Source organism: Berghia stephanieae, chromosome 2, assembly GCF_034508935.2.
Source record: "Berghia stephanieae isolate SIO BIC M18660-M18661 chromosome 2, UCSD_Bste_1.3, whole genome shotgun sequence".
NCBI lineage: Eukaryota > Metazoa > Mollusca > Gastropoda > Nudibranchia > Aeolidiidae > Berghia > Berghia stephanieae.
Genome location: NC_088361.1, coordinates 67,180,503 through 67,206,942, shown reverse-complemented (window position 1 = coordinate 67,206,942; position 26,440 = coordinate 67,180,503). Strand labels below are relative to the sequence as shown.

General features: G+C 34.6%; 1 protein-coding gene and 1 long non-coding RNA gene across 13 annotated transcripts in view; one reads left to right on the top strand and one right to left on the bottom strand.

The window, feature by feature from the left end:
• The window catches only part of LOC144965377 (endothelin-converting enzyme homolog), a 257,576-nt gene that overhangs the window by 208,367 nt on the left and 22,769 nt on the right, over window positions 1–26,440 (top strand). For all 12 annotated transcript variants that reach the window (XM_078900643.1, XM_078900654.1, XM_078900653.1 and 9 more), the window contains 10 exons: window positions 4,426–4,621; window positions 16,072–16,281; window positions 16,702–16,877; window positions 17,883–17,981; window positions 20,749–20,877; window positions 21,332–21,448; window positions 22,254–22,340; window positions 23,226–23,365; window positions 24,395–24,480; window positions 25,526–25,644. In XM_078900643.1, the coding sequence (XP_078756769.1) occupies window positions 4,426–4,621; window positions 16,072–16,281; window positions 16,702–16,877; window positions 17,883–17,981; window positions 20,749–20,877; window positions 21,332–21,448; window positions 22,254–22,340; window positions 23,226–23,365; window positions 24,395–24,480; window positions 25,526–25,644 (1,359 nt within the window). The remainder of the gene's footprint in view (window positions 1–4,425; window positions 4,622–16,071; window positions 16,282–16,701; window positions 16,878–17,882; window positions 17,982–20,748; window positions 20,878–21,331; window positions 21,449–22,253; window positions 22,341–23,225; window positions 23,366–24,394; window positions 24,481–25,525; window positions 25,645–26,440) is intronic.
• Window positions 14,036–26,085, bottom strand: LOC144965379 (uncharacterized). The gene is made up of 4 exons (XR_013644008.1): window positions 25,951–26,085; window positions 19,120–19,204; window positions 16,076–16,299; window positions 14,036–14,288 (listed from the first exon to the last, which is right to left on the bottom strand). It is a non-coding gene; the product is annotated as an uncharacterized LOC144965379 (long non-coding RNA).

Genomic DNA, 26,440 nt, shown 5'->3' with positions numbered 1-26,440 from the left:
ACTAAAAATGCGGTTGAGAAAATTTGTCCCAAGACAGCAAACTTCAGAAATGAAATCGCAGCGAAAAAAACAACAACATTTTGACCCAACATTTGAAACGAGGTGACAAGTACAAGCATAAATCTTCTCCATGCCCAAGGAAATTCAAAGTCATTGTCTCTGCGAGAAAGGTTTTGTTTCTTGGACATGGAAGGCCTAGATCACGTGAACTCTTAACAATATGTTTCAACTCCAAAATAGACTTGTTCGGGGTGATAGAAATTCGATATTGCAGCACTAGTCGTCAAATTCAGTTAAAAAATTCCGACCATACAGCAACCTAGCCCTACATTTAGTCCAGATCTTGCTCCATTTGACTAGTTCTTGTTCCCCCAGCGCAAGAAGTAATTGAAAGGTAACAGTTACAGCAATGATATTTGGAGGTAGTGGCAGATGTTCGTCGATGGTGGCGAGCAAAATTACTGGGATTCGTCGTTGGCTGAATGCAACAACTAGTTCGGCATTGTCAGCTCTGTGTTGCTCGTTATTAGTGACAATGTGAAAACTGTATAGTGCGGTATGTAGCTGAGGTTCTACGCTTTCTTTTCATGTATTATGTTTGTATGTGATGTTTAAAACAAAACAAAATTATAACAGAAGGGTGTTTATAATATCAGGCCGCCCTTGTAAAATCAACCGGTAATATCGAAGATACAGAAATCTCTAAATTATTTCAAGACTGCTTAAAACGTTAGACAATGATGCTTTTATTTTTGTTGCTGTTGATAATGATGGTGATGGTGATGATGATGATGATGATGATGATGATGATGATGACCGTGAAGACGACAACTACGAGAACACCGATGAAAAATAGGAGACTTCCAAAGCCTCAAATTGTTCTTTATGCAAGTCTAAATGTATATGTAAATGTAATAATGTTCCATTTTTCAAACTTCGTAACGTTCCGATTCATACAATTCCAGTCCAATGCCAGACAACGGTAAACCATTTTGTGCTTCATCTCTAACTCATCATGACACATACATCTGACCGCGTTCTTTTTGAGTCGATAACAACTCCCGAAAGACAAAAGACAATCTAAAAACAATTTGTGATTGAAATAGAGCCTTTTGTCTTGATAGCATCCATCCTTCAATTATTCTGAGATTAAATGAAATCGACTACTCAGCTAAACAAAAGGGCGAGATCGATACCTCTCATTTTGTCAAACTCGACACATTATTAATTCAAGTACATCATTTTATGCTTGTAATGATGGCATTGATGATTCCTTTCAAAGTATGGACATTGTCTCCTCATTTATTCACCCATTTGTTGTGAAATATTAATAACTATAATTATTAGAAATGAATTGCAAGTTGTCCCGTGACTCTGTTGCAATGCATTGGAGCTGCGTATCGGAATGCTTGTTAGAATATCTCGGCAAACAATGCATATCAATGTGGTGAACACCGTGCCATACATTGGTTAGTCTGAGAAGAAATAGAGCTATCAGCTACAAGCATCAAAGTAACGTTACGTAATGATCCCATCTTCAGTATTCAATATATATATATATATATATATATATATATATATATATATATATATATATATATATTATATATATATATATATCAAATCTAACCTAAAACGATTATTCCATGAATACAAATGTGATACTAAATTACTTTCTTGCTATACACCAATAGTTATTTATTATTATTATTATTATTATTATTATTATTATTATTATTAATATATTATTATTATTATTATTATTATTATTATTATTATTATTATTATTATTATTATTATTATTATTATTATTATTATTATTATTATTATTATTATTATTATTATTATTATTATTATTATCATTATTATTACTATTATTATTATTATTATTATTATTATTATTATTATTATTGATAATTTATTAAACTAAGTTAAATAAACTATTATTCGAACCGTGACATTAGAAATATAAAACTAATTTATTTGAATTTGTAATTATTGCGTTTATTATATCCAAGATGTAAAGGATAGGAAGAAGACTAGGAACTACAAACATAAATCCAGTAAGGATATCAAACGAGACCCTAGAAGAAATAATAATAATAATAATAATAATAATAATAATAATAATAATAATAATAATAATAATAATAATAATAGATCTTTATTGTCCATAAATATGGCAATTTGTCATTTAGTTACACTTGTCATAACGTTATATGATAACTATAACATTGAACAGACACCTCACTCCTACCCATTCTCTCTCTCTCTTCTCTCTCTCTCTCTCTCTCTCTCTCTCTCTCTCTCTCTCTCTCTCTCTCTCTTCCTCTCTTTCTTTCACGCATGCGACATACACAACATTAACATTTTCATTTCATTTTCAATTCGTTACATTCTTGGCAATTCAACACCAAATTTTATCATCATTATCAATTGGTCACTTCATCTAGCCTAACATTAAACAAATTAATCAGTCAATCAGTCAACGCATCAATCCTTGGTTTTGCTGTATCATATGAAATATTCAACATTTTTATTGCTGATGGAACGAACGTTGATTTATACTTGTTAGTTCCATATTTAATCTGACAAAAACTTCTCCCAGATGGCAAAAGATCAAATTCATGGTATAAAATATGTTTTTTTATTGTTGGTAATTGAGAATGCTTTCCTTTCTATTGCTTTTCCATGAATTCTTTCTACTTCATCAACAGGATGATTTATTATTTTTGATGCCTCTTTGTAATTCTAAATCATCATACAATGCTTTATATAATATTAAGCGAAGGATAGGTCTTCAATCAACAAATCGCGAAATAAGATAAAATTAGTGGTGCACTTTTGTGTCGGAAGTAAACAAGGCCGCCGCCATTTCGATGAAGAATTTGTCCTGTCGTAAACACCAATTAAAGCATGAACAAAGATGTTGCATCAAGAATTAAAAGCTTGTGCCGTCTGTTAAGTCCTCAAGAAAATTAGGAAATCGAAAGACTAAGAATTTCCAATACAAATGTATATTCTGTATTACTCCACTGATCAGAATCATGGAGGGCAACCGAAATCACCACCAACAAGTTGCATAAGTTCATATGTCTATGGATGATTTGGGCATCAGGTTGACAGATAAAAACAGAGATGAAGATTAATTTGTTGGGAATCTGCCAGTCAACAAACAATATACATACATATCATAAAGAGGAAGTGATAATATATTATAGGCCATGCTCTTAGAAGCCTGTAACATAAAAACAGTTTCTCAATTGAATCTACAAGGGGGAAGAAGATCCGAGTCCAGAAAATGGTTGGCGACAGAGTTGGTTTTTTTTTTTTTTTTTTTGGGGGGGGGGGGGGGGGGGGGGGTTTCTTTTTTTTTTTTTTTTTTTTGTTGAGAAATCTAAGATACACGGAGCAGGTGGAGATAGCGGTTCAAGGATAAGTCAAATGGCGAAGCAACTTCATGGCGTATGCCCCGACTGGCACCTACGTCATGTTATATAATTCCCATAATACCATAATATCATCATATATAAATTATATACATATATATATATATATATATATATATGTATATATATATATATGTATATGTGTGTGTGTGTGTGTGTGTGTGTGTGTAATGTCATTGTATGTATTATCTTTTGAGATTATGCCACTAACTATATGTTTTTGGTCTCTTTAGGTTTGAGATGACAAAAACAATTTTAAAAACATTTTGTTCTATATTCACATCAACAGTTTAGAACCGTCAATGCTATGAATAATGTATGCAACAATCGTAACGATTCTTCGAGGCCCTTATTTCATATTAGCATCTGTTTAAACAGTATGACTTAGATGCATCCATATTTAATTCACGTGTTTATATAACATGTCACTCCTTTGACAGTGTTGTTGAAATCATTTCAGTATCTACCAAAATTTACATTTGAATATCAAATGATGGTTTTCCAGCACCGTTTATCCCATAGTATATTTGAATTACAAGAATTATATTATTATATTCCGTAAACTTTAATTTTATTTCCTGGTCTGCAAAAGCTTTTGTTGTACAATACCGTGTTTCTCTCTTACTTCATTCCATATCTCGATTTACGTGTTTGGATATCATCATGGTTACATCTCTTTTTTAAAAGTTTATCTGTTATCGGTCCCGATGCAGCTGAGCCCCCCCCCCCCCCCCCTTCCAGCAGACCAACAGTGATTTGGTAACTCGGAAAGCTCTTTGCAATAGACTATCGTCCTATCCAAAGGGTACCAAGCAATTGTAATTGTCCATTTGACGTCGTGGAAACAGGGATAAACTCCAGGTCCATGTGCATTATGGCTCAGAAGGACTTTTTCTTTCTTATTATAAATTGTGGCTCCAAGGAAAGAAAGTAAAGGACTGATAATTCAAGTTTAAACTTTCTTGATCTCCCTCAGATGTCAGATGCCCCGTTTGGACGAAGCGACTCTGAGGATGACATAGTCGAGGACTACGATGACGTTATATCTTTCCAGACTCCTTGTTTCCGCGGAAGGACGGGGCTGGAGAAGGTTCTCGCTGTCTGTCTGGTCATTGCCTTTCTCATCCTCATTGGACTTGCTGTAGGACTCACCAGGCCGCAGGTGGTTCCAGGTGAGTGTACAACATGAATTCATTATCAGAAGATGTTTGATCTGTAAAAGACAATTCTATCTATCTTTTCTCTCTATATATCTATTTATATATCTATGGGAAATCTATTTATATCTATCTATCTATCTATCTATCTATCTATCTATCTATCTATCTATCTATCTATCTATCTATCTATCTATCTATCTATCTATCTATCTATCTATCTATCTATCTGTCTGTCTGCCTAGGTCTTTATCTATTTATCTGTCAATTGTAGTATTATATTCTCACCTCTTATTTGACTTAAAATGTTGTTTCAACAGTTTCATTCACTGTATCATAAGTGCAGAATGTGAATTCACAGGAAACATTTCACTCTGCCCTGAGGATGCAGTGAATGAAACTGCTGAAACAATACTGTAGGGGGAATAAGAGGTGAGGATACTATTAACAATTAAAGCTCTTTAAAGATCGAACGTGCACTTTATAAATTCGTGCACATCAATATCTCACGAAATATAGTATCGAATTGCATAATTTAAGAGCTAATAAGCTTTAAAATCCTTTAATTGCTCTGTGTAATTTTTATGCATAGATAAAATTTTTCAAAGTTACATAAATTCTATTCATGGTTAAGTGGAAAAGTTTCGGTATATTATCATGGTTCCAAATTATCAAATATATATCTAACACACAAATAAGTGTCATAACATCTCAACATTAATTTGACATGTGCACTTTTATCAATTCGAGAGTTTCAATCAACTAATATACAAAATACAAATAAAATCCATTGTCATGGTGCACTATTCATCGAAAACAAATAATATGTTGGTAAATTCTTATAAAATACATTCTAAAAACAATAATTAAATTAGAAATTTTTGTCTTAAATTTTACATTATTTCAAATTGCTTCAGTTCTTTGAATTAGGGTATTTTTCCTTATAGACGAATTACATCTTTCAACAAATATTTTAAACTTATCTCTCCTAGTTAGTAATATGTGAATATTTTTTAAAATTATTATAATCCATAATGTAAGAACCATGCATGTGTCTATGAATATGAAAAAGATCACTTATTGTTGTCTGCCTAACTATCTTTCTATCTGCCTGTCTGTCCGTCTGCCCGTCTGTCCGTTAGTCTGTTTTGTCTCTATCCATCTATCTATTTGTACACACACACACATATATATATATATATATATATATATATATATATGTGTGTGTGTGTGTGTGTGTTTATGTGTGTGTATGTGTTTGTGTGTGTGGGTATATGTGTGTGGGTCTGTCCGTCTATCTATATGATTATCTCTCCTTTCATATCACTGCACCCTCAGGTATCTTTTCGTAGAATCACCCCTACCATCTCTCTCTCTCTCTCTCTCTCTCTCTGTCTCTCTCTCTCTCTCTCTCTCTCTCCCTCTCCTACTCGGGATATCTTTTTTATATATCCATCACTACTTTTACAACATTTTACAATTCGTTGTTTTCTCTTTGTTCTATATTGCATGATAGATATAGATACAATTTGAGGTAACAAAATACTTATTGAATTATGAAGATCAACAGAAAATTTGGTGGTACATAATAAGCCAACGTTCGCGTCACTCAGTTCTATCTTTGCAGGTCTAAACTGCCTGGATTTTCTAGTTGTAAAAATATGAATTGCAGTCAGACAATATGTGAAGACGACCGAAATGTCTTTTTGTCTTTTTTTTTAATTCTCACACCTTTTTGCTGCAGAGCATTATATACAAAGATTTAGTTCCTTTTTTTTCTATCTTGACATCATGACACGACCCAGAGTATTTGATGCACCGATTTTAATATCGCGAGGTCCCATGTTTGAGAGTTTTAGCCAAGATGAGGGTAATTTAAATCGATCGATATTTGAAGGACACGATTTCTGGTCAAATTTTAAATATTGTACTGTGCCTTTAAAAGAACGGCAATTAACTGTTTAACACCACAGTGTCATTGCGGTTCCGGTAAGAACTAAAATCCATAATAACTTACTCTAAAATCCTTCGTGCATTATCGTTTCAATCAATATACATTGTGTCGCCTCTCATTCCTTTCGTTAAGTCTATATTAATTCATTCGAGTGCTTACCTTGTTCTCTGTGTACATTCCTTTTGACAGCCTATTGTGGACTATTCCTTCTCTTCTCTCATAGAGAGTGTTGGGAAAGTTTACATTATACTAGGCAAGACTTCGTGTTATTTACAATTACGTCATGGTTAAGGCTATTTTGATTGACCTCTCATGAATACACTCACAAGAATGACTGCTGATCATATACACTTGATTTTGGCACTGTGGCTTAGCCATGTATTCTAAATGAACGATGAACAGATTCCTTAACTCTCTCCTTACCAGCCATTTTCAGGATTTTCCCCAAACTTCAACCCAACTAACATAAAAATAGATTTGTTATCACAATAGCAGTAAAATTTTTGGCATAAATAATTTCTTTAGCAAAAAATGCTCTACAACACTCTGTTCATTTTCTTTAAATTTTATGATGTACAAAAGAAATTTGAATAAGAAAGATGTTGATTGTATCGTAACGAATGTGACGATTTTCCTATAGTGGGTAAGGAGAGGGTTTAAAGATATTCTAAAGCAGAGTCTTATAAATTGCAAAGAGGTACGCCAAGATGGATTTATATAACTAAACCCATGATTTATAGAAAGGTAAATGCAAAGCAAACGCATTCTGAAAGGGAAGAGAGTGAGATAATCCATTGGACTAAGTAAACTTGGTTTCAGAACAACAATAAAAAAGATATTGGCGCTAATAACGGGCAATGTTTGCCAATATTCATGGCGTCAAGCATTAACACCATATCGCTGTTAGTCTATTAATTATTGAAGTGTACTCGGTACGCCTTTATTAGGCGACTTTTTTTGACTAAAGCTATTACAATATCTGTCAAAGCCTATAGCCTATAACTCATTCTAACTTGAGTCGAGAATGTAATATTTTCGTGTGACCCGAATTCACCAGATTCGCAACCTTTAAGTTTGATTATCGCGTTTGAAATCAAATCCTACGTTTTTGATAACATGTCATTTATTTTAGGTTCTTATTCATAAGATGAGAATGTGTAGCGTACTCATGTTTTCCCTATAGTAGGAACTAAATATACAGATTGATAAGTACAAAAAAAGACATCCCGTGTGGAAAATTGTCTTGAAAATATGAAAAGCTATCCGACTCACTCATTGAAATGAATCATTATATCTCTGTATAAATATTCACATCTATGCACAGTATATATATATATATATATATATATATATATATATATATATATATATATGTGTGTGTGTGCGTGTGTGTTTGTGTGTGTGTGTGCGCGATCTACCGTCTCAATCTTTTATTATGTCGCGATGAAGTAAATGGAGAAAAGTGAAAATATAGCTTAGATGATTAAAAAATAACAACTTTTAGTTTTCTATACCTAAAGAAAGTCTATGCATGCTCCTCACCAGGTCTCATTAAAAAAAATTATCTTCAATTTTAGGGTTTGGAATCATCTCCGATGTAATGTAATTGTGAGGAGATGGGCCACATACGTTTTATTTCCTAAAGTGCGAGTCATTTTGATACGATACTTTTTGGCGCTATCTTTCAATTAGTACCAAATGCTGACAACAATCATAAGATAAAATGTAGCCTACTAATTTAGAAACGCCCGAACAGTAAGTCTATATAAATATGAGTTTTACCACCTCGACAAAAATATAATCTACTCCCGAACACCACCCATTTCCCAAGAGTTCCAAAACTGCTCACAAACCGATTACCCCAAGCGTCTGTTCTCGACACTTCCGGTTGAGTTACCACATACTTCCTGTTGCTGCATTAGTTTTGTTTCGGACAGATCGTTTAAACTCTCACCAAGAGATGCGATTGTCTTCGGCGCCCTTTGACACCAGTACTTGAATAGCTATTTAAACCAGCTCTCCCTTTGGCCTGTCTCAGATATGGTACTAAATCCTAGACTGATTTAAATGGTCTTAGCTTTTGCTGCTCTGTTATGTAACACTTGTTCTCCATTCTGTGAGGGATTCGTTGTACTTCACACTTGCCTTGTTTTGTATTTGTGTAAATCGTTTTGCTATCTAATACTCAATTTCGCTGGTTTTCAACGCGTCTATTTATTTCCAATTTCGACTATAAAGATTTAGAACTTTTACCGACTTACCGACTTGTGCAATAGTATTTTATACGTCCTAGGCGTTTTACATGGATTTGTTTTATGATTTCTGATTTCAGAATTAAGTATATGACCCATATGGCCTCAAAACTGTGTTTTGTCCGACTGTACTAGACGTCGGAGATTGACTTAAACATTTAAATGATAATAAATATGAACTTTTTTTTACCAATCCTTAAAAAAATATTTGTAACCCATCGTCTTAAAATTGTATTATATCGTTGTGAATTAAACCAACAAGAATGAATTTACAGTTCAAATGTTACGAAATTCAAACTTTGAGTCTTTTGAAATGCAAGGAATTGCATTTATTCTCCAAATATAGAAAAGAGATTAACGTCAAGTCTGATATACGTGGCTATAATGAAATGTAAGGACTGTATTTATTCTCCAATTATAGAAGAAAGATTAACCCCAAGTCTGGTATATGTGGCTATAAATTCAATTCCGGCACGTAGTTGATCCCTACATAATGCAGCTTTGCAACCCATCGCCACAAACCGGTATTATGTCGGGGTGAATCAGATGCCCAAAAGGGAATTAGTCGCAGGTCCAATAACCGAACGGAATTATGGGCGTGATTTAACATTGTTGTAATGGATAATAGCTTCCGCTAGTTTGAGAGTATTTCTATTATGTACAGCAATGAGCCCATAACAATTTGGACCTGCAAATAAGTAAACATCGGTTTTGAAACCATTGTCTCAAAGTCTTAATCCCCTAAACAATACTCGTCTAGTTCAATAACTTTTCGTCAATTTTAGTGAATAAGTCAATTATGAACATATATTTTTGAGAGAAAAGGGAAGTTATTTTATGAACTTGTCTGATTTTCAAGATGGCAAAGTTTGACCGCTACGTGGTAGTAATCAATAGTCTGTTAATATGGTCGTACGTCATACCGGGTTGCATGGAACAAAAATGCCTTGTCAGCCAAGAGGAACCCTTAACATATGGTATGTTTTTTATCTAACATTGTTAAACGAATCGAATTGAATAGCATGTTTTAATGTCATTCTCTTTCAGCGCCATTCGCCGCACTGTACGGCCAGAGCAGAATCTATTCTACTGGCCAATGAATGGCCGCACAGCGCAGCCGGTCTTGAAAGGCAAAAACGATAATGTAATCCAATCCTACTTTCTACCAAAGTAATATGAATTGAACCAATGATATCGTTTATTTCATCAAAACATTCAATTGGCCTTAATTCGAAAGTCGCTTTGTCTTAGCTTGTCATTCTCACATGCTGCCTCAATCAGGTGTTAGCCATTTTGTGACGGAAATGCGAATATTATATTATATAGCCTTAGCGCTGAAAGAGTTAATAAAAAAATAACCACAATGCGTTTTTGTTTGTTTGTTTGTTTTACCCATTTATCCGGGTATAGAAAGAACGAAATTGACGACACTCAGCTCTTTGTTAATGTTTTAAGGCATCCATTTTGGTTATTAGTTATCACTAAATTATATGAATAGGACTATAAACGTTCAATGTCACATATAGTGCAGACCTGCCTAACTGAAAATTTAAGAATTCATCATTTTTAGGAGATAAAAATGGAAGTCAGTATAGTTAACTTTATAGATCACCAGTTTAACCTCACAATGATTAAATAACACTAAAATCCTTTAAATTATGCACTTAAGCATCAACGTTCATTTTCAGTAAGTTTTAATGACTTGGAAATGCTCATGAAGTACTAAAATTGGAGCCCAAATTTTGTAATTTTACGAATGTTTCATAGTAGTGGGCAGGGCAGGTCTAAAATTCGTGTGTTTGTTTGTACGTTATAACCGACTGGCGGATCTGTGAGAATTTTTGCTCAACGCAGAGCATCAATTCCAGCCAGTACGATGTAAGAAATTGAGAAGCGCTCTATCCTGTCACCTCTATGAGGCTTGATGCTCTAGTGGTATGACACTCGCTTTCGAACGGGTAAATCGTTGGTTCGAATCCCTTTCCGGGGTGTTGTAATGTTGTGTCCTTGGAAAAGGCTTTTTAGCCGCATTCTCTTATCGCTGTCAGATATAAATGACTGCGTATCTGACCGGTAATAGCGTTCATACGAGTGCTGCTTTGTTTAATAAATTGTAATAGCGCCTTACAGTTCACTTGGGACAAGCACTTGAAAATATTTAGTAACTATTATGTTATACTAAAGTTCGATTTTTTTTAAAAAGCTTTATTCTCTTGTTTTTATATAATATCAAATTGAGAAATTAGAGAGCGGACACAGGTGTAACGTCTGAAAAATGATGTGTAAATAGTGCCAGGCAAAGCAAGAAGGAAATAATTACAAGAATAATACCACTAACATACACACTTTTTCAGAGATTTTAAAAAGAACAAGATACTAAATGCACTCAAAGCGCTTTACAATGGGTCCCAAGTCAAATGCAAAATTAATAACTTGTAGGACTAAACTTGACGCCTATAAGGTGCAATTACATATTATTTCGACAAGGCAAATTTGTCAGCATCCATTTTACATTTGAGTACCTTGCGAAAATAGGATTAAAGAGCCCTTTGCAAGATCCAGGTTGCGCCGCTCGGAACTCGAACAAGGACCAAAAGACCAGAAGCCGAGTGACATACCATACAGCCAAGAAAAAAAGAGAATTCAACCTCAACAAAACTATGCCTTAGAGGAATTGAATAAACCCAATCTAAATTATGTGATACTAAGCTGCTAGAAGCTGTGGACTGTATAACAGCTTCAAAATTGAACAAAAATACGAAGTACATCGATATGTTTTTAAAATTGTTTTTAACAATGTATTTATCATTTTACTGGGGTTATTTTTTGTTGTTGTTTGCTTAAGAAGTGTTTTAAGCCCAAAACGTTCCGTGTTTGATATTTTGTTCTTTTTTTTTTTAAGCTATTTTATTCATTATCGTGTATTACATTTTACAATATATATTCCCCGTTACAATTGATGCGTCGTATTCGTTCCGGTGCCAGAAAATTATCTTTTTTTCAAACAATTCTTTTTTTTTTTGCTGAACAATTTAATCTAGACGTCTATACAAAGCTGGCAATCGAGGGGGAAAATAACGATTTTAGATCGTGGCATTAACTTGAAAGAGATAACGAGTTTGTTCACCTGGTTCATCACTATTTGCATCGGCTCTTGAAAATAAAGTTTATCTCTGAAGTTTACTCGCAAGTGCCCACCCGTTACATGCTAATAGCGATAATAGGCGTAGTTATTTAGACCTTTAGAGACCATGCGAGTTTACTAGTGTTTTAAATCTAAAGTAGATTCAAACCCTTTGGAATTTCCGCCAGCATATTATAGCAAATTATTTTCTACCACTTCCAAACTGAGCTCAGCTAAAAGTTTAGAGAAAGGATCAGTTTGATGCTCTCAACTAAAACAATCAAACAAAAACAAAAGATATACTATACCTTAGCCACTCACATGACTAACAAACATACATTTTACGCACACACGCACACACACACACACACACACACACACACACGCAGAGAGAGAGAGAGAGAGAGAGTAGATACCGGTCTCCTTCAGTGTCTACAGAGGCCATGTAAGAGGTGCCATGGTTCTCAATCTTTAAATATAATGCTTAAAGGTTCTTTAAACTTCGAGCATTCTTTTACTGAAAACCATAGATGAAAAGTTTCGACTAGGTCAGTAAGAATAGACTGTGAGGTGTGAGTTAGCCTTGATAGAGTCAACGAGTGCCGAGTACGGATGTTATGTCGCAAGCTTCCTGTTTCCTGTCAGACACAACAATGGCGCCGGGCAGGGCGGAAATTGAATTGATTTTGGTGTCCTTAAAAAATCAAAACAGATTACAGTGATGGAGATTTTTGTTTTCACTATCGATAGTGATGTTTTTCTGTGGGAGGACATCCATCGTGCCTATGTCTAATCCATTTCACCCAGTTTTACAGTCAGTACAGTGTATGGCTTTACCCAGTTAACTCTGGAGGACCACGTAGTAAAAACATGGCCAGAAAACTCGACCTTTAAATATCGATCGATTTAAATGACAATCATCTTTTCTGAGATTGGGTCATTTAAATCAATCGATCTTTGAAGGACGAGTTTTCTGGCCAAATGCTTAAATACTTGGTCTTCCATAGTATGGCGGTTGACTGGTTAAAGTATTGATTTGCTCTTTTATTTAATCTGTTGATTTCTTGGGGTCAATAAAAATCAGTTTTACACATGTGTTATAAGATGTCGACAGGGCTGCGAGTTCAGTGCGATCAGTAGAACATCCGAACCGTTCCATGATTGACTTGAATCAACCTGCAACCTAACAGTCTTCAACTCTTTTGATAGAGAACCTGGTATAAGATATTCCAATCGCTTGATTTATAATGTAGTATAAGTTGTCAGATTAACTGACGCCTCTGTATTTGCATAGTTTGTTACAAAAAACTGGACTTTGGAACTGTTGATATTTCTGTCAGACTATGTAGACTTGGTGCTCTTATCACGGTGATCTGTCCTATCGCCATGGCTATATAAGGAGTATTGATTGTAGCCATTATGTAGGTATTGTTTCATAGTTTTCAGGACAAGAAACAAATATAAAGACCTTGCATATTAGATTGAAATTTTTTTTCTGAGTTATTTATATCAATGGAAAATTCAAAGATGTTGATGATTCTATTTATCGATAGATGCTATGAGACATATGTCAGGCCCGTATTGGAATAAAATAGCTCAGTGTGGGTCCCACACACATCACAAGAAATCAAGTAACGAGAAAAAATCCAACGTCGGGCGGCCAGATTTGTCAGTGGAAACTATGAGTGGGACATGAGCGTAACTCAACTCATAAACGATCTCCAGTGGAAACCGCTACATGAAAGAAGTTCGTTCCATCAACTAACTCCTCATATTCCACAAAGCACAAAACGGAAAACTCAAAATTCCAACTAGCCATTTGAAACGGAACAACAATAAAACAAGAAACTCAGCATTTAATTTGGAAATCCCCCACTCAAGAACAAACCATCATCTTTACTCTTTTATCATCTCCGCCATCCGACTTTGGAACTCCCTACCAACCAATTGTAAACAAGGCCTTTCGACTGATGACTTCAAAATCTCGCTCCCTGTTTCCTTCTAAAAAACCCAGTTTACTGAAAAATCGGTCATGCAATCTTCAGTCTGAAGCTTTGCCTTAATGGGAGAAGAAGATAATGAATAACCCGAAACGTCCATTTTCAAGAATGCTTTATTTTTATTCTTCGTCCTCTACCATGCTCAGACAAGATAACTCTATCGAAACGAACAAAGAAAGGAGAACAAGACATAAAGGCCTTGTTAGAAATCTTTGTGGACATTGCAGAATCTGAAAACCTTCTTGATGGATTAATCTTTATTGGTCGATGATAAAAAGCCAAAGGCAATCATGTGTCCATTAAGGTTTCCCCATCTTAAAATAACACGATCAATAGAAGACGTCATCAACCTCTGTTAATGTAAATTATAATGCTTTAGAAATACAACGCAAGATCGAGCCGTTAGAACGTTAGCTTACTGCTTGTTATAAAGTGTAACGAATTGAATGTAAGGTCCAAAAATTTTTTTATAGGTATAAAGCCTAGCTCTCTGAATAACACAAGTCTGTTATGAATAGAAAACATTTAACATTAATTGCTAGACTTAGCTATCCAACGTCAATATGTGTTGGAATATAATGGGAAAATATATTTATCTGTTGCTAGTGTCTGATGTATGAGTAGATTTATGCACTTCGACTTGCAATTTCGAGGGGGGAAATACGAAAAATATATAGCATTAAAGATATGGATATGTTAAAATTGCACAATACCACGTTTGAGGAATAAAAATGAAATGAAATATCTATAGTATATCCAAATTTAGTGCCGTTATTCCGATTTGTTTTCAGGTTTTTGATTTGGCCACCATTATGAAAGTTCATTTTTATCTGATGACTTATACTCACAATCAAATAGCTTCGAAATATAAATCCTCATTTATTAATGAAAATGCTAAATCATCGGAAAAACCCTCTATAAATCGTCGCTATCATAATAGTGTTCTCTATATATCATTTAAAATTGTCAACATTGAAGTTCTGTCATTTTATTTTGTTTGTTTATAAGTTCCACATCAGTTGATTAGATTGTTGTTTTTTCATTAAGATATCATTATCGTTTATTTTTATAAAAACATTGAAAGGCTCAATTGAATTTGGGTCATTTTTTTTTCCATAAATACCTTATCATGATTAATCAACTTAAATAGTTTACATAATAACCAGCATGCATGAAAGGATATTACAATATTTCCTGAAATGAAAATGGATACATAATAACAAATGACAAAAAGAACACAATCTAAGTGCACTTTTTACCACACCTGATAACCGAACGTCATTATGATTTAACTGTGTTTTAATACACAATATTTTTCATTGGTTTGAGGATAGGCTATTTCCATTACAACAATGAGCCCAACATATGTTGTGCTCAAAATAGCCTTAGGATTATAACGATACGTTCTCTTTCTTGTCCTATAGTGTTCAATGTTCACAACAGAAACGCATACCCGTGTGAAGAATCTAGGGATTAAAATTCTCAAGTATCAGGTATCCTCTGCGGTGTAATGGTAGCACAACTCTCTGGTATGAAGTCGAGGCGTCGCTAATTATTGGGGATGGTGTATTTTCTTGTATTTTTCTTCTTGCTTTGTTTACACTGTTTCGTACACATTTTATCAGATCTTTAATAACAGAAGCCGTTATCTCAGGGCTAAATCAATCGCCTCACAAGCAAGCAGACCCTGTGCAGTCGAGACCCCTCAGTCCACCCAACAGTGGCTGGGTCTCTGTCAGATCTTGCAGGAAGTACTTTGTAATAGTCCATAGTGTAGCAAGCAACTAATACTTTCATTTTAAAAAACAACAACAGCAACAACATTGTTAAAAATCCATCCGAAAACACCTTTTTCGGTTTTGAAGGATTTTTATATACTTATATATTTATAAAGCAACAAATATTCTTATACTTGAGACATCAAAGAGGTTTATGACTATGTGACAAGTTGGCGGTTATGTCAATCCGTATTATATGACCTATAAGTTCTATAGCACAAAATCTAATTGTCTGTTTTATCAATGTGCGACACCAGTAGCTAAAACCATTTCTGTTTCTAAGGAAGCGAGTGCAACAACAAGTGAGTTTTCGAAATCCCTTAACCCTACTTTTTAACATTCTTTTTTCACCCTCAGTTACCCGATATTGCAAGTCGTCAGCGTGTGTCCAAGCCTCCAGCTCTGTCCTGTCAAGTGTGGATTGGTCTGTCAATCCATGTAACAACTTCTTCAAGTTTGCCTGTGGTCAGTGGCTGCGGTCCACGCCAATCCCCAGGGGCTATCAGCACTGGGACAGGTTCCAGGAATTGAGTGGGAATAATCTGTATGTGCTCAGTAAACTTATAGGTAAGGTCAGTGTGAAACCTGATGATGAAGACAATTGTAATGTGGTGGTATTAATGAGGCTAGTTGAAGTGACAGTGGGAATGATGATATTGGTGATGATGATGATGATGATGATGATGATGATGATAATGATGATGGTTGTGGTAGTATTAGTAGTAGTGGTGATGGTAGTGGTTTTGGTGATAGTTGTGGCGATGGTGATGTCGTAGAATTGATGACGCTGTTTTTAAGAGCTTATGAAAATGATAACAAGCTGTTATTTGCTTATAAATAAATAATATATTCATAAATAAAATAAATGAAATAAATGAAGACATTTACCAATTAATAAATAATGTACGTAAATGTCATCGATAAATGTTATCAGAAAACCTAGATGGTCATTTCTAATGGTTTTCTATTGTTTACGTTTTACCTCAGAAAAGAACAACAGGAGCAGTGAGAGCTTTAAGAAAACAAGGGATTTTTACAACAGCTGTTTGTCAATAACAGTCGATAAGCGAAAATCAATCCTGGAACAGTTTGCGAAACTTATCGAAGATGGTGGAGGTTGGAGTAACTCTGAGAACGATTCCTTTGCAAAATGGGAATATTTGGTAAGAATCCAATGATATAAGTCTGGGGATTATGTTCACAGCATAACTAACATAAGCATTTCTCCTGCAGAAATTAGTAAAACGCGATGATCAAGTTCAGTAAAGATAATAGATCTGGCCTCGATTTTAGGAGAGTCTGATTTTTCTTTATTTTGTATCTGCTATTGAATGACACACAACTTTTCCATATTTTTTTTTGTTTAAATGTGCCGGTTTCCGTTTTTGTTTACTTTCATGATTGCCAAACTATTTAAATGTATTACAGATCAACCTCTCTTAAGGCGATCTAAGTATGCAGTTTTTGTGTGATAATAAAGATTGAAAAAATATATTGAATCGTTGTTACAACGTGAAAGACATTTCAGTTTTTTTTAAAGCTACATTAATATTCTTTGAAAGATTGCTGTTCAATATTGTCGTTTTGTGAAGCAAATTAAATTTGGATCATTGGAATAAAATAAGATTTTATAAAGAGCATTTTCACTCTTTCAACAATTGCTCTAAGCGCCTAAAATGCGCATTCACCCCTCCAGTAGCCAATGTGAATTTAGATTCCCATTCCATGCTTCATTTTTTTCACTGGCACCATTCTAACATTGGGGGTCCCGATAGGTGGGTTGGTAGGAAATCACTTTGTGATATACTAGCAACTATCCACATGATTGCAATCAATTATTATTGTACGTTTCGCACTGAAAAAAAACGAGATAAACTCTGGCCCAATGGAACTCGTGGCTCTGAAGGACTACTTTCCATCCTGACATTACTCATCATATATTCGATGCCCATTATCTGTATCAGTTTGGGTAAAGAGTGTAAAGTGCCTAAAGCGACATTAAAGCGTAGTCAAGATATTCCAACCATTGATACCTATTCGGACACTTATCGCATTCTCTGCGTTTAACTTTGTAACACCGACTACAATGACATTAAATTTCTTGTCAATCTGTATCGCACGAGGAGATTTATATCATGCAATGTTTGTCTTATTATTTTTTCTTCCAGGCATCGCTTGAGTTCGTCCATCGACACGGAGCTTGGCCGTTATTTAGGATCACAGTGGAAGTTGACGAAAGGGCACCCACAAGTCAGAACATTATTAAGGTATGAGGCTATAAAGTGTGAACCAAATACACATTTGAAAATAAATAAGTCATGATATATCTTTTTGTCCAATGTTACTTGATGGCCATAAGGATGCATTTGAAACGACCCCCTTATCGCATCGACATTTGAGCTCATACTGAGATGCCTACTGAGTCAAAATGATTGACAACTCTGTCTGATCAAATGTCTTTGACCCAAAAGGTCAGAGCTTGTATTCTTTACTTGATATTCAAATATTCGCGGGTTATTTAATATAATCAACATAATAATGCATGACATAATCAGTCGGAAGGTGACAATTTTGGATTTGCATTTTCTGAAAGAACTATTTGTTATTGTTAATATACGATTCTTACACTCTTGCGTTGTGGATTTCCGGACGCGTTCCCAATCGTTGTACGAGTTTGCGAGTGCGCTTTGGGTACAAAGTTCGAATTCCAAAACACAATAGTGTAAGAAATCATTTATTCTACCCCTCAATCGATTAATATGTCCTAATCGTTGAATAAAAGACATCTTCAAAAACATTCAAATGATACTTCTTTTAAGAATCTGATTTCTAGTCAAATTTACCCTTGACGTCACAAATTATTATTGTAAACATAATATCCTTACGCGTTACTATTTTAGGAGAGGGGTGGGATAATGAGATATGTTTTCGTTACAAGTTTTATCCAACTCCACTTCGTACCCCGATTCCGAATTGGATTCAATAGTCTGATGTCACGTCGCCCAGCAACGGCGGCCATCGTGGTTCTAAACAAAGAAAATGGGTACTTTTTATTCTTCATGCTGGCGAGAACTTTTCAGATGTTCATGTGATCAGAATGTATAGACGTCAAAACATGATCATATTTACAGTGTTTTTTCTCCTCTGGATACACTGTTATACTCGGAGAAATATTGTTCCGATATTTTAGAGCCAGTTACTGAGTTACCATGCGTCATTACGAGGGAAATGACGTCATGACTGTTGAAGCGTATTGGCAATGAAACAAAAGGGATTTCACTCGGGCAGTGTTGTCAAAACACTGAGTGAGTATTGCCACGAGCTGTTTTACATTTTACGCCATAACAATGTAACCTGAATTGGAATTGGGGTGCGAGATAGAGTTAAAAGTATAAACAAACTTACCTGTGATGTTTAATTGGGACTTTGACGAGTCCAATTATGAATGGGGAACAAATTATGAAAAATCACGTAACTGTCGGGCTTCAACCTGCGTCAGAACAGACAAACGGAGCAATTAAAAAATAGTTCATTTGATTTTTTGAACTAGGCAACGCCTAACTGGTGAAAGAAGCATATTTTACTTGCTGTTGATTCGATTTGTGTGAGACTAGCTGCTCATTGAGGGATAGAAGACACTTTGTATTTGGTTTTTCTTCTTTAAAAGATTAATCACTCAAATTTACAAAAAATATTGGATTTTTACAGACAGAGACAGAATACGAGACAAACGATATAACTATTCAGACATCAATAATAAGACGAAGTGCATTCTAAACCATCGATGGAAAGGGCCAATGACGATCTATTATTAGAGCAATAGAGAAAACCTCATGTTGATGGTTTTTAATGATTCTATTCTTTGTGGTTCAGTGAAAGGATGCGAATTATAGAACAGACTTTCCCACTAGACGTCTACTTGCTATAAATGGGATTATTATATCCAGTATTTTTACCCCAGCATTCTGCAAAGGAATACTGTAATTGATTGCAATAGCTTTGAATAACACGTGGGTGGCCAACGTTACAATCCAAATGACACCAGAATATATAGACTGAAGCAAGTTTTTTTCCACCTGGCATAAATCTAAAAGACCCACGCATATATATATATATATATATATATATATATATATATATATATATATATATATATATATATATATATATATATATATATATATATATATATATATATATATATATATATATATATATGAGTGTTGGTTTGTACTTGTAGGTATGAGAGTGCTCGATAATGTTGGTTAGAGCATATAGAAATAAATAAATTCATTCACGTATTATTTGCCGAAACAATCGTTTCTGTGTCCTTCATTTCATCAGTTTCATTTCATCATTCGCTGATGGTGGAAGACAATATTAAAGGGAAACAAATAACATTTCAAATTTCAAAGGAGACTGCAGTGGGCGTTTTCAATGACTGAATGCGTGACAATGATACCAGCGTAGATCTAGCGGTTTTCAGTGTGGCGGATTCTAGTAAACGAGACGACAAGGTTCAGTTACGCTTTAGTATTTCCTTTTCATTAGCAAAGTAATTTATCTCCGATTTGCTATCGTTGACTCCACGGATTATTGCCGTTGACGCCATCTTTGTGGTACCATTAACTATTCATGTCAAGGCGACGACGATGCCGTACTATATACATTAATGAGGAGCTGACTTTTAAAACTTGCTAAGTGACAACAGATAAAAAATGAATTGATATTATCTTTCAATCTATTTGACACATTAGAATCATCTGGGAAGATCTGAGCTTCAATATATTGGATTCATTGGAATCTTCAGGGTAGAAGCTTCCAAAATACTCACGTGACTTTTTCCCAAGGAAAATTTAGACATACATTTCCTCTTTAAATCACCGAATAAATGACAAAATATCGATTTTCTCTGAATAATGAAAAAAGAGAGTTATCACGCTTGAAAGTCGCCTATTCAAATTGACTCATAAAAAGTCCTTTTTCTCTTCAGTCTTCATGTGCTCAATATTTTTTTTTCAATTTTCTTCCCAGATAAACATTGGTGAAACCGTGTTGCCTTCTGATTTAAAACCTTTTACCAACAAGACAGAGCAACAAAAGGGAAATTCGTCAAGTGATGATGAGAAATATTTCCCACATTCCCTCAAAGACGAGGAAAAAGTAAGTTATTGACAGTAAACGTTAATTACATGTTAGCATAGCATGCAGGAAAAAACCGAAGTGGGTAAGGGATAATCACAATCGACATAACATTTATCTTGTGATCTTTGTGACCTAGCAATCTTTTAACAATGTCAGGCGACATTAAAGGCGCTCACTGAATGGATTTGTGACGTTGTTATGTTGGTAAGGCTTTTTTACACACTATGCTCCACTTTAGTATGCATGAATGAATGGCTGATTAACGTTATTGAACATATTTCCCCTGTAGAAACCAGTAAGAATGGATACCTGACTGATGCAAGGACATCTACTATCAGTATATTATCTTAAACTACTTGCGCAAATGGCAATTCCTAAACCTTTGATATTATCTGTATCATTTTCAATTGGATTGTAAATGTTTATTTTTATTGAAATCCCAAGTCGATGTTTATTTTATTGATATCCCCAGCTTCGACAGGTATTCCTGGATGAAACGGTTCACTTGTTTACAAGCTTTGGCATGTCAACACCTCAGGCTATCAAGAGAGCTGACGACATGATGGCATTAGAGGAAATCGTTATGAGTGTAAGTTGTCAATTGTTATAGTGATTATGGTCGATTATTTACTCATCCAAACGTAAATATAGTTATTTGAACAGAGCGAATCCATGTTGCTATTTGAACAATTGTAAAAATGTGCTGTTACATGTTGAGGTATTGAAATACTGATAACTAGGCTAGTTTTATTTGACACGTCTCTGTTGACTTGCCATTTGTCTTTTTGATTTTTAAAAAATAGTTGTTTTTTTTTGTAACCAACTTGTATTCGTTCTTTGTTATTTCACGCAAGATTCGATTAACGTGACCTAATGCCTGCTTTTCGCCATCAAGGTCGTATGATTTTGCAGCTACGGCTGTTTTTCAGACAAATGTGAATGCAATCCAATCTTCTCAATTCTATTATCTCATTCTCAGTGATACCAGTTGCGTCTCTGTGTGTGTGATGTTAGTCGTAGGGTATTGTCATTTGATTGTTTATTTAGGTCGTTGTTGTGAGTTACAGGTAAATGTTACTATAGGTCTTTCTCTGTTGTTTGTTTTACTTTATTCACCGAAAAAGAGCACCTCTCAGAACGTGACCAACAAGTCTCCATATCGTCGTTTGCAATTCGAGTGGAGAAAGGAGTTTCTTTATATTTTCTGATGTTTTATTTGATATTTTTGTTGGACAATGTAAGATTAAATATTTTCAATTGATTTGCTCTCTGTTTTCCTCTTCTAACCCCCCCCCCCCCCCCACCCCCACATTAACATTTTGTCCAGCGCAACTTTATTTTTACAGATCCGCTTTCCGTTTTGACCTATTGTGATTTTGTCTTTATTTTTCCAGGCTTCCCACGGCTTTCATCATATTCACGACAGATTTAGTCTGTACAACGTAATGCAAGTGGCTAAGCTTCAACACAACTACCCTTTGGTATGGATGTTTTTTTTTAATTTCAATTTACTGTCATGTTAGAATCTTTCAATGGATGTGCGGCGATGTGGTCTTGTGGTATGACACTCATCATCTGATCGGAAGGTCCTTGGTTTGGGCCCACTCTGAGCGGCTCTGAGTCCTTGAAAAGGGTTCTTCACTCACATTCTCTCACCGTACTCAAGTGTAAAATGAGAACCTGGCCGTTAACAGGATTGAAAAAAAAATGTAATTTCACCTAATAGGCGTCACTTCTCGTCCTATATATTAAGTGTTGCTGTTTGTTAGGGACCCGTTGTAAAGCGCTTTGAACACTTTCAGTGGATATTGCGCTATATAAAAGCTTACGCTTTTTTTATATTAAAAAAAACACTAATCCCTGTGTGAACCATGTTTTCATTTACAAAAATGTGAATGAGAGTTCAATGCAAAGTGGTTCCAGATATTCCATGATTCCCAAACATGGTACCCTACTTACCTAATCTATACTCACGATAGGAGATTAAAATTTGTTGGCTAATGAAAACACTTCAAAGATATGAATATATCATATCCAATTAACTTTCTTGTTTTGCAAACAATTGTAAAGTCGAATTACCGACCAGCAGATGTTTTAGAGTCACAGTACCGGTGTACTTCTGAACTCTACTTGAGTACTTGATAAGTTGTAATACACTTGAAAATGTCTTTGTATGACACATGTGTCTCATATCGTTAGGATCTATGGTAAATAACAAATGTTTGGAGCTGAAAAGGGTTAAAGAATTTTAAGAATATAATTATGAAGCTGGATATGAGATTTGATATAATCATTTAATTTCTCCTTGATGGATGAATACAAGTTTACATTAAATATCATTAATAGCTTTTCATTTGTGCTTTTAGGTCAGCTGGCCCGAGTATTTTAACGCCCTTGGATTTCAAGTCGACGGTGAGACCGAAGTAGTGGTCTTGCATCCTGATTACTTGACCAAATTGACTTCTGATCTTAAGGAATACACGGAGGGACCAGAGGAGAAACAAAGGTATGAGTTTGTCTACATTAAAAAAAAAAAATTTTAAAAAATAAAGAGCATTTGTATAGGGCAACATCCACTGAACATGCTCAAAGCCCTTTATCTGACCATACAGGATATGACATGACTCTTTTAAGACGACATTTTTCGAAAAGTGGACAGGTTTTCATTTGTACCTGACTAAGGTCAGCGAAAGTTTGACTAGATGATCTTGTGCCGATCGGAGCAGGACTCAAACCCGTGGTACTACCTGTCCGAAGGCGATTGTCATACCACAAGAGGTCTATATAGACTGTTAATACTGGGTTTCACAACTACATTTAGATTAACTTTAACAAGAAGCTGTGGATTCTGGGAAATACCCAAATGATATCTGTCTGAAGAATATAGAGGAGGCTATCACCGTGTGTATTTTCAACTTTGTTTGATAGTAACATTTGCAAAATAAATATCCCGAACAGGGAGCGGTGCACAGATGGATAGAATGGTTAGGGTTGTCTAGAAGCAATAATATAAAACAGTTGAGGAATTACTTTGTGCCTTTTTCCCAACTTTGTGTATGGTGTGTGTGTGTGTGTGTGTGTGTGTGTGTGTGTGTGTAAGAGGGAGAGAGAAATAAAAAAAGAAAGAGAGAGAGAGAGAGAGAGAGAGAGAGAGAGAGAGAGAGAGAGAGAGAGAGAGATAGAGAGAAAGAGCGTGAGAGAAGGAGAGGGATAGATAGATAAATAGAGAGAGAGGGAGAGAGAGAGAGAGAGAGAGAGAGAGAGAGAGAGAGGGAGGGAGAGAGAGAGAGAGAGAGAGAGAGAGAGAGAGAGAGAGAGAGAAGTGGCAAATTTCACATTCACACGTTCCTTGTCTTTACGAATCATGAAACAAACAAAATCCATTTATCCCAGTTTTGTTTTCAATTTTGACCCATTTTCTCGTGAGTTAGATGGGCTTTTTTTAATTAATGCTCTGCGCATGACCAGTGTGTAAACAAAAATCGAAAACGAAAGAAAAAAAAATCAATAAATCATAATGTTTTTTTCTCCCCAGAGTCTTACGAGACTACTTAGCAATCAGCCTCATCCGATCTTTCAAACCTTACTTTGACAAGTCTGTATTTGAACTCACGGAAATAGGTGACTATTTTAGACAATGTCTATTTTTTGATAATAACCTTCCTATTAATGGAAATTTAATCACTGACAGTGTTTTTTTGTTTTTTTAACTTAATATTTTATTTCTAATGAACCATTTTCTGCTTTATTATTCAAGAATACATCGTGTAATATATATATATATATATATATATATATATATATATATATATATATATATATATATATATATATATATATATATATATATATTTATATATATATATATATGTGTGTGTGTGTGTGTTTATATAACCAACAACTAGAAGTGCCTAAACTAAATGAGCCAATAACATGGAGAGAAAGAAAAAGGGAGTAATTGTGCCTCATATAAAAGGGAACAACACAAAACAAACGACTTTTCAGCTTTTGGCCTTTATCAAGTAAACACGAAATATTTGGTACTAACTTCATATAGACCAAAGGCTGAAAATTCGTTTTTTTTTGTGTGTGATCCCTTATGTATGAGTCACATTTACTGCTTTTATCTTTCCCTCCATAAATATATATATATATATATATATATATATATATATATATATATATAATATTAGAATAACGCATGGCGATTGCTGTACTAATGTCGACAGTGTTTAATTATGTGTAGAAAATGTCAGTGATATTCCTCCCTTATTAAATTTGAGTCGCGATATATGAATTCCTCGCGTGTTCAAAATTGTCTCTCTACAGAAATGTGGTATCCAACTGTTTCTTAAAAAAGTAAATAATCTTTCGAAAGTTTATGGCACGCATTTTTCTGAGAGAGAAAGAATGAGAGAGAGAGAGAGAGAGAGAGAGAGAGAGAGAGAGAGAGAGGGAGAGAGAGAGAGAGAGAGAGAGAGAGAGGTATACATATTTTAAATAATAATTATCCTTTTTTGGAAGAAATATATTACGTCTAACAATGACACGATCATTACGTTATTGACACCTTTATAGTTGTATAAGAAGTTTCTGGTTTTGATTTGTACTTTTCTTCATTAGTTTCTTATTCTTACCCATCTATACCTTATAATTATAATCACAGAGGAAGATGAAATAGAGGAACCGTGGAAGAGATGCACCTTTTACACAAATAGGGCCTTAAGTTTTGCCACTGGTGCTCTGTATGTAAAAGGAACGAACTCGGAGGATAGTGTTCAGAAGGTGAGAAGGCTTATTGCACTTGTCTTTGGTGAGATTATATAGTATTGTAATGACAAATCAGCTTTTCAGAGCCAGCAAAACAACACATTAAACATACAATTTCTTGCGGAAGATTCTATAGCCTAAAGAGAATAATGTAGTACATAACAAAGTGAATACAAATTGCCAAAAGCTGTGAATTGAAAAAAGTAAAGTAAAGAAATTAATATAACAGCTTTAAAATTAAAAAAAAAAAACGAATCACGGAACGTTTCGTGCTAAGAACCCTTCCTCAGCCAATAACAAAAACAGTTAAAACGTTAATACATCACGTTAAATCCAAATAGGTGGCAAAACAGTTCTCAACACGTCTAGTCGAGGGAAAACGATGACGTAAAATAAATAAATTGTTGTGTTCCGTTTCCAACTAAAGTACTTGTGCTTGAAAGTGCGGACACAGAAATAATGGATAAAATTTGGTGGGTAAAGAAATATAGAGCAGTAAAATTAGGTGCCCCAAACGTAAACAATAACAAGTTGCTAGTGATTTTCGTTAGGGACCGGAATAATTTACGCACAATATAGGTCTCCCAATTTTGTAGTTTGAGTTGTAGGCAATACACTTTCAGTATTGAAAATATGTTTACATAACATCTAACAGTTGCAGAAATAATAATATAAGGCTAAATTATTCTGAAAACCAGGCTCCGAATAATTCTCGTCTTGTTCACACCAGCGCAATGATTTGCTCTGGTCTAAAAATAGATAGACTGTAACTTTTGATAAATTTTACCTTTTGTTCCATAAAATATCCATA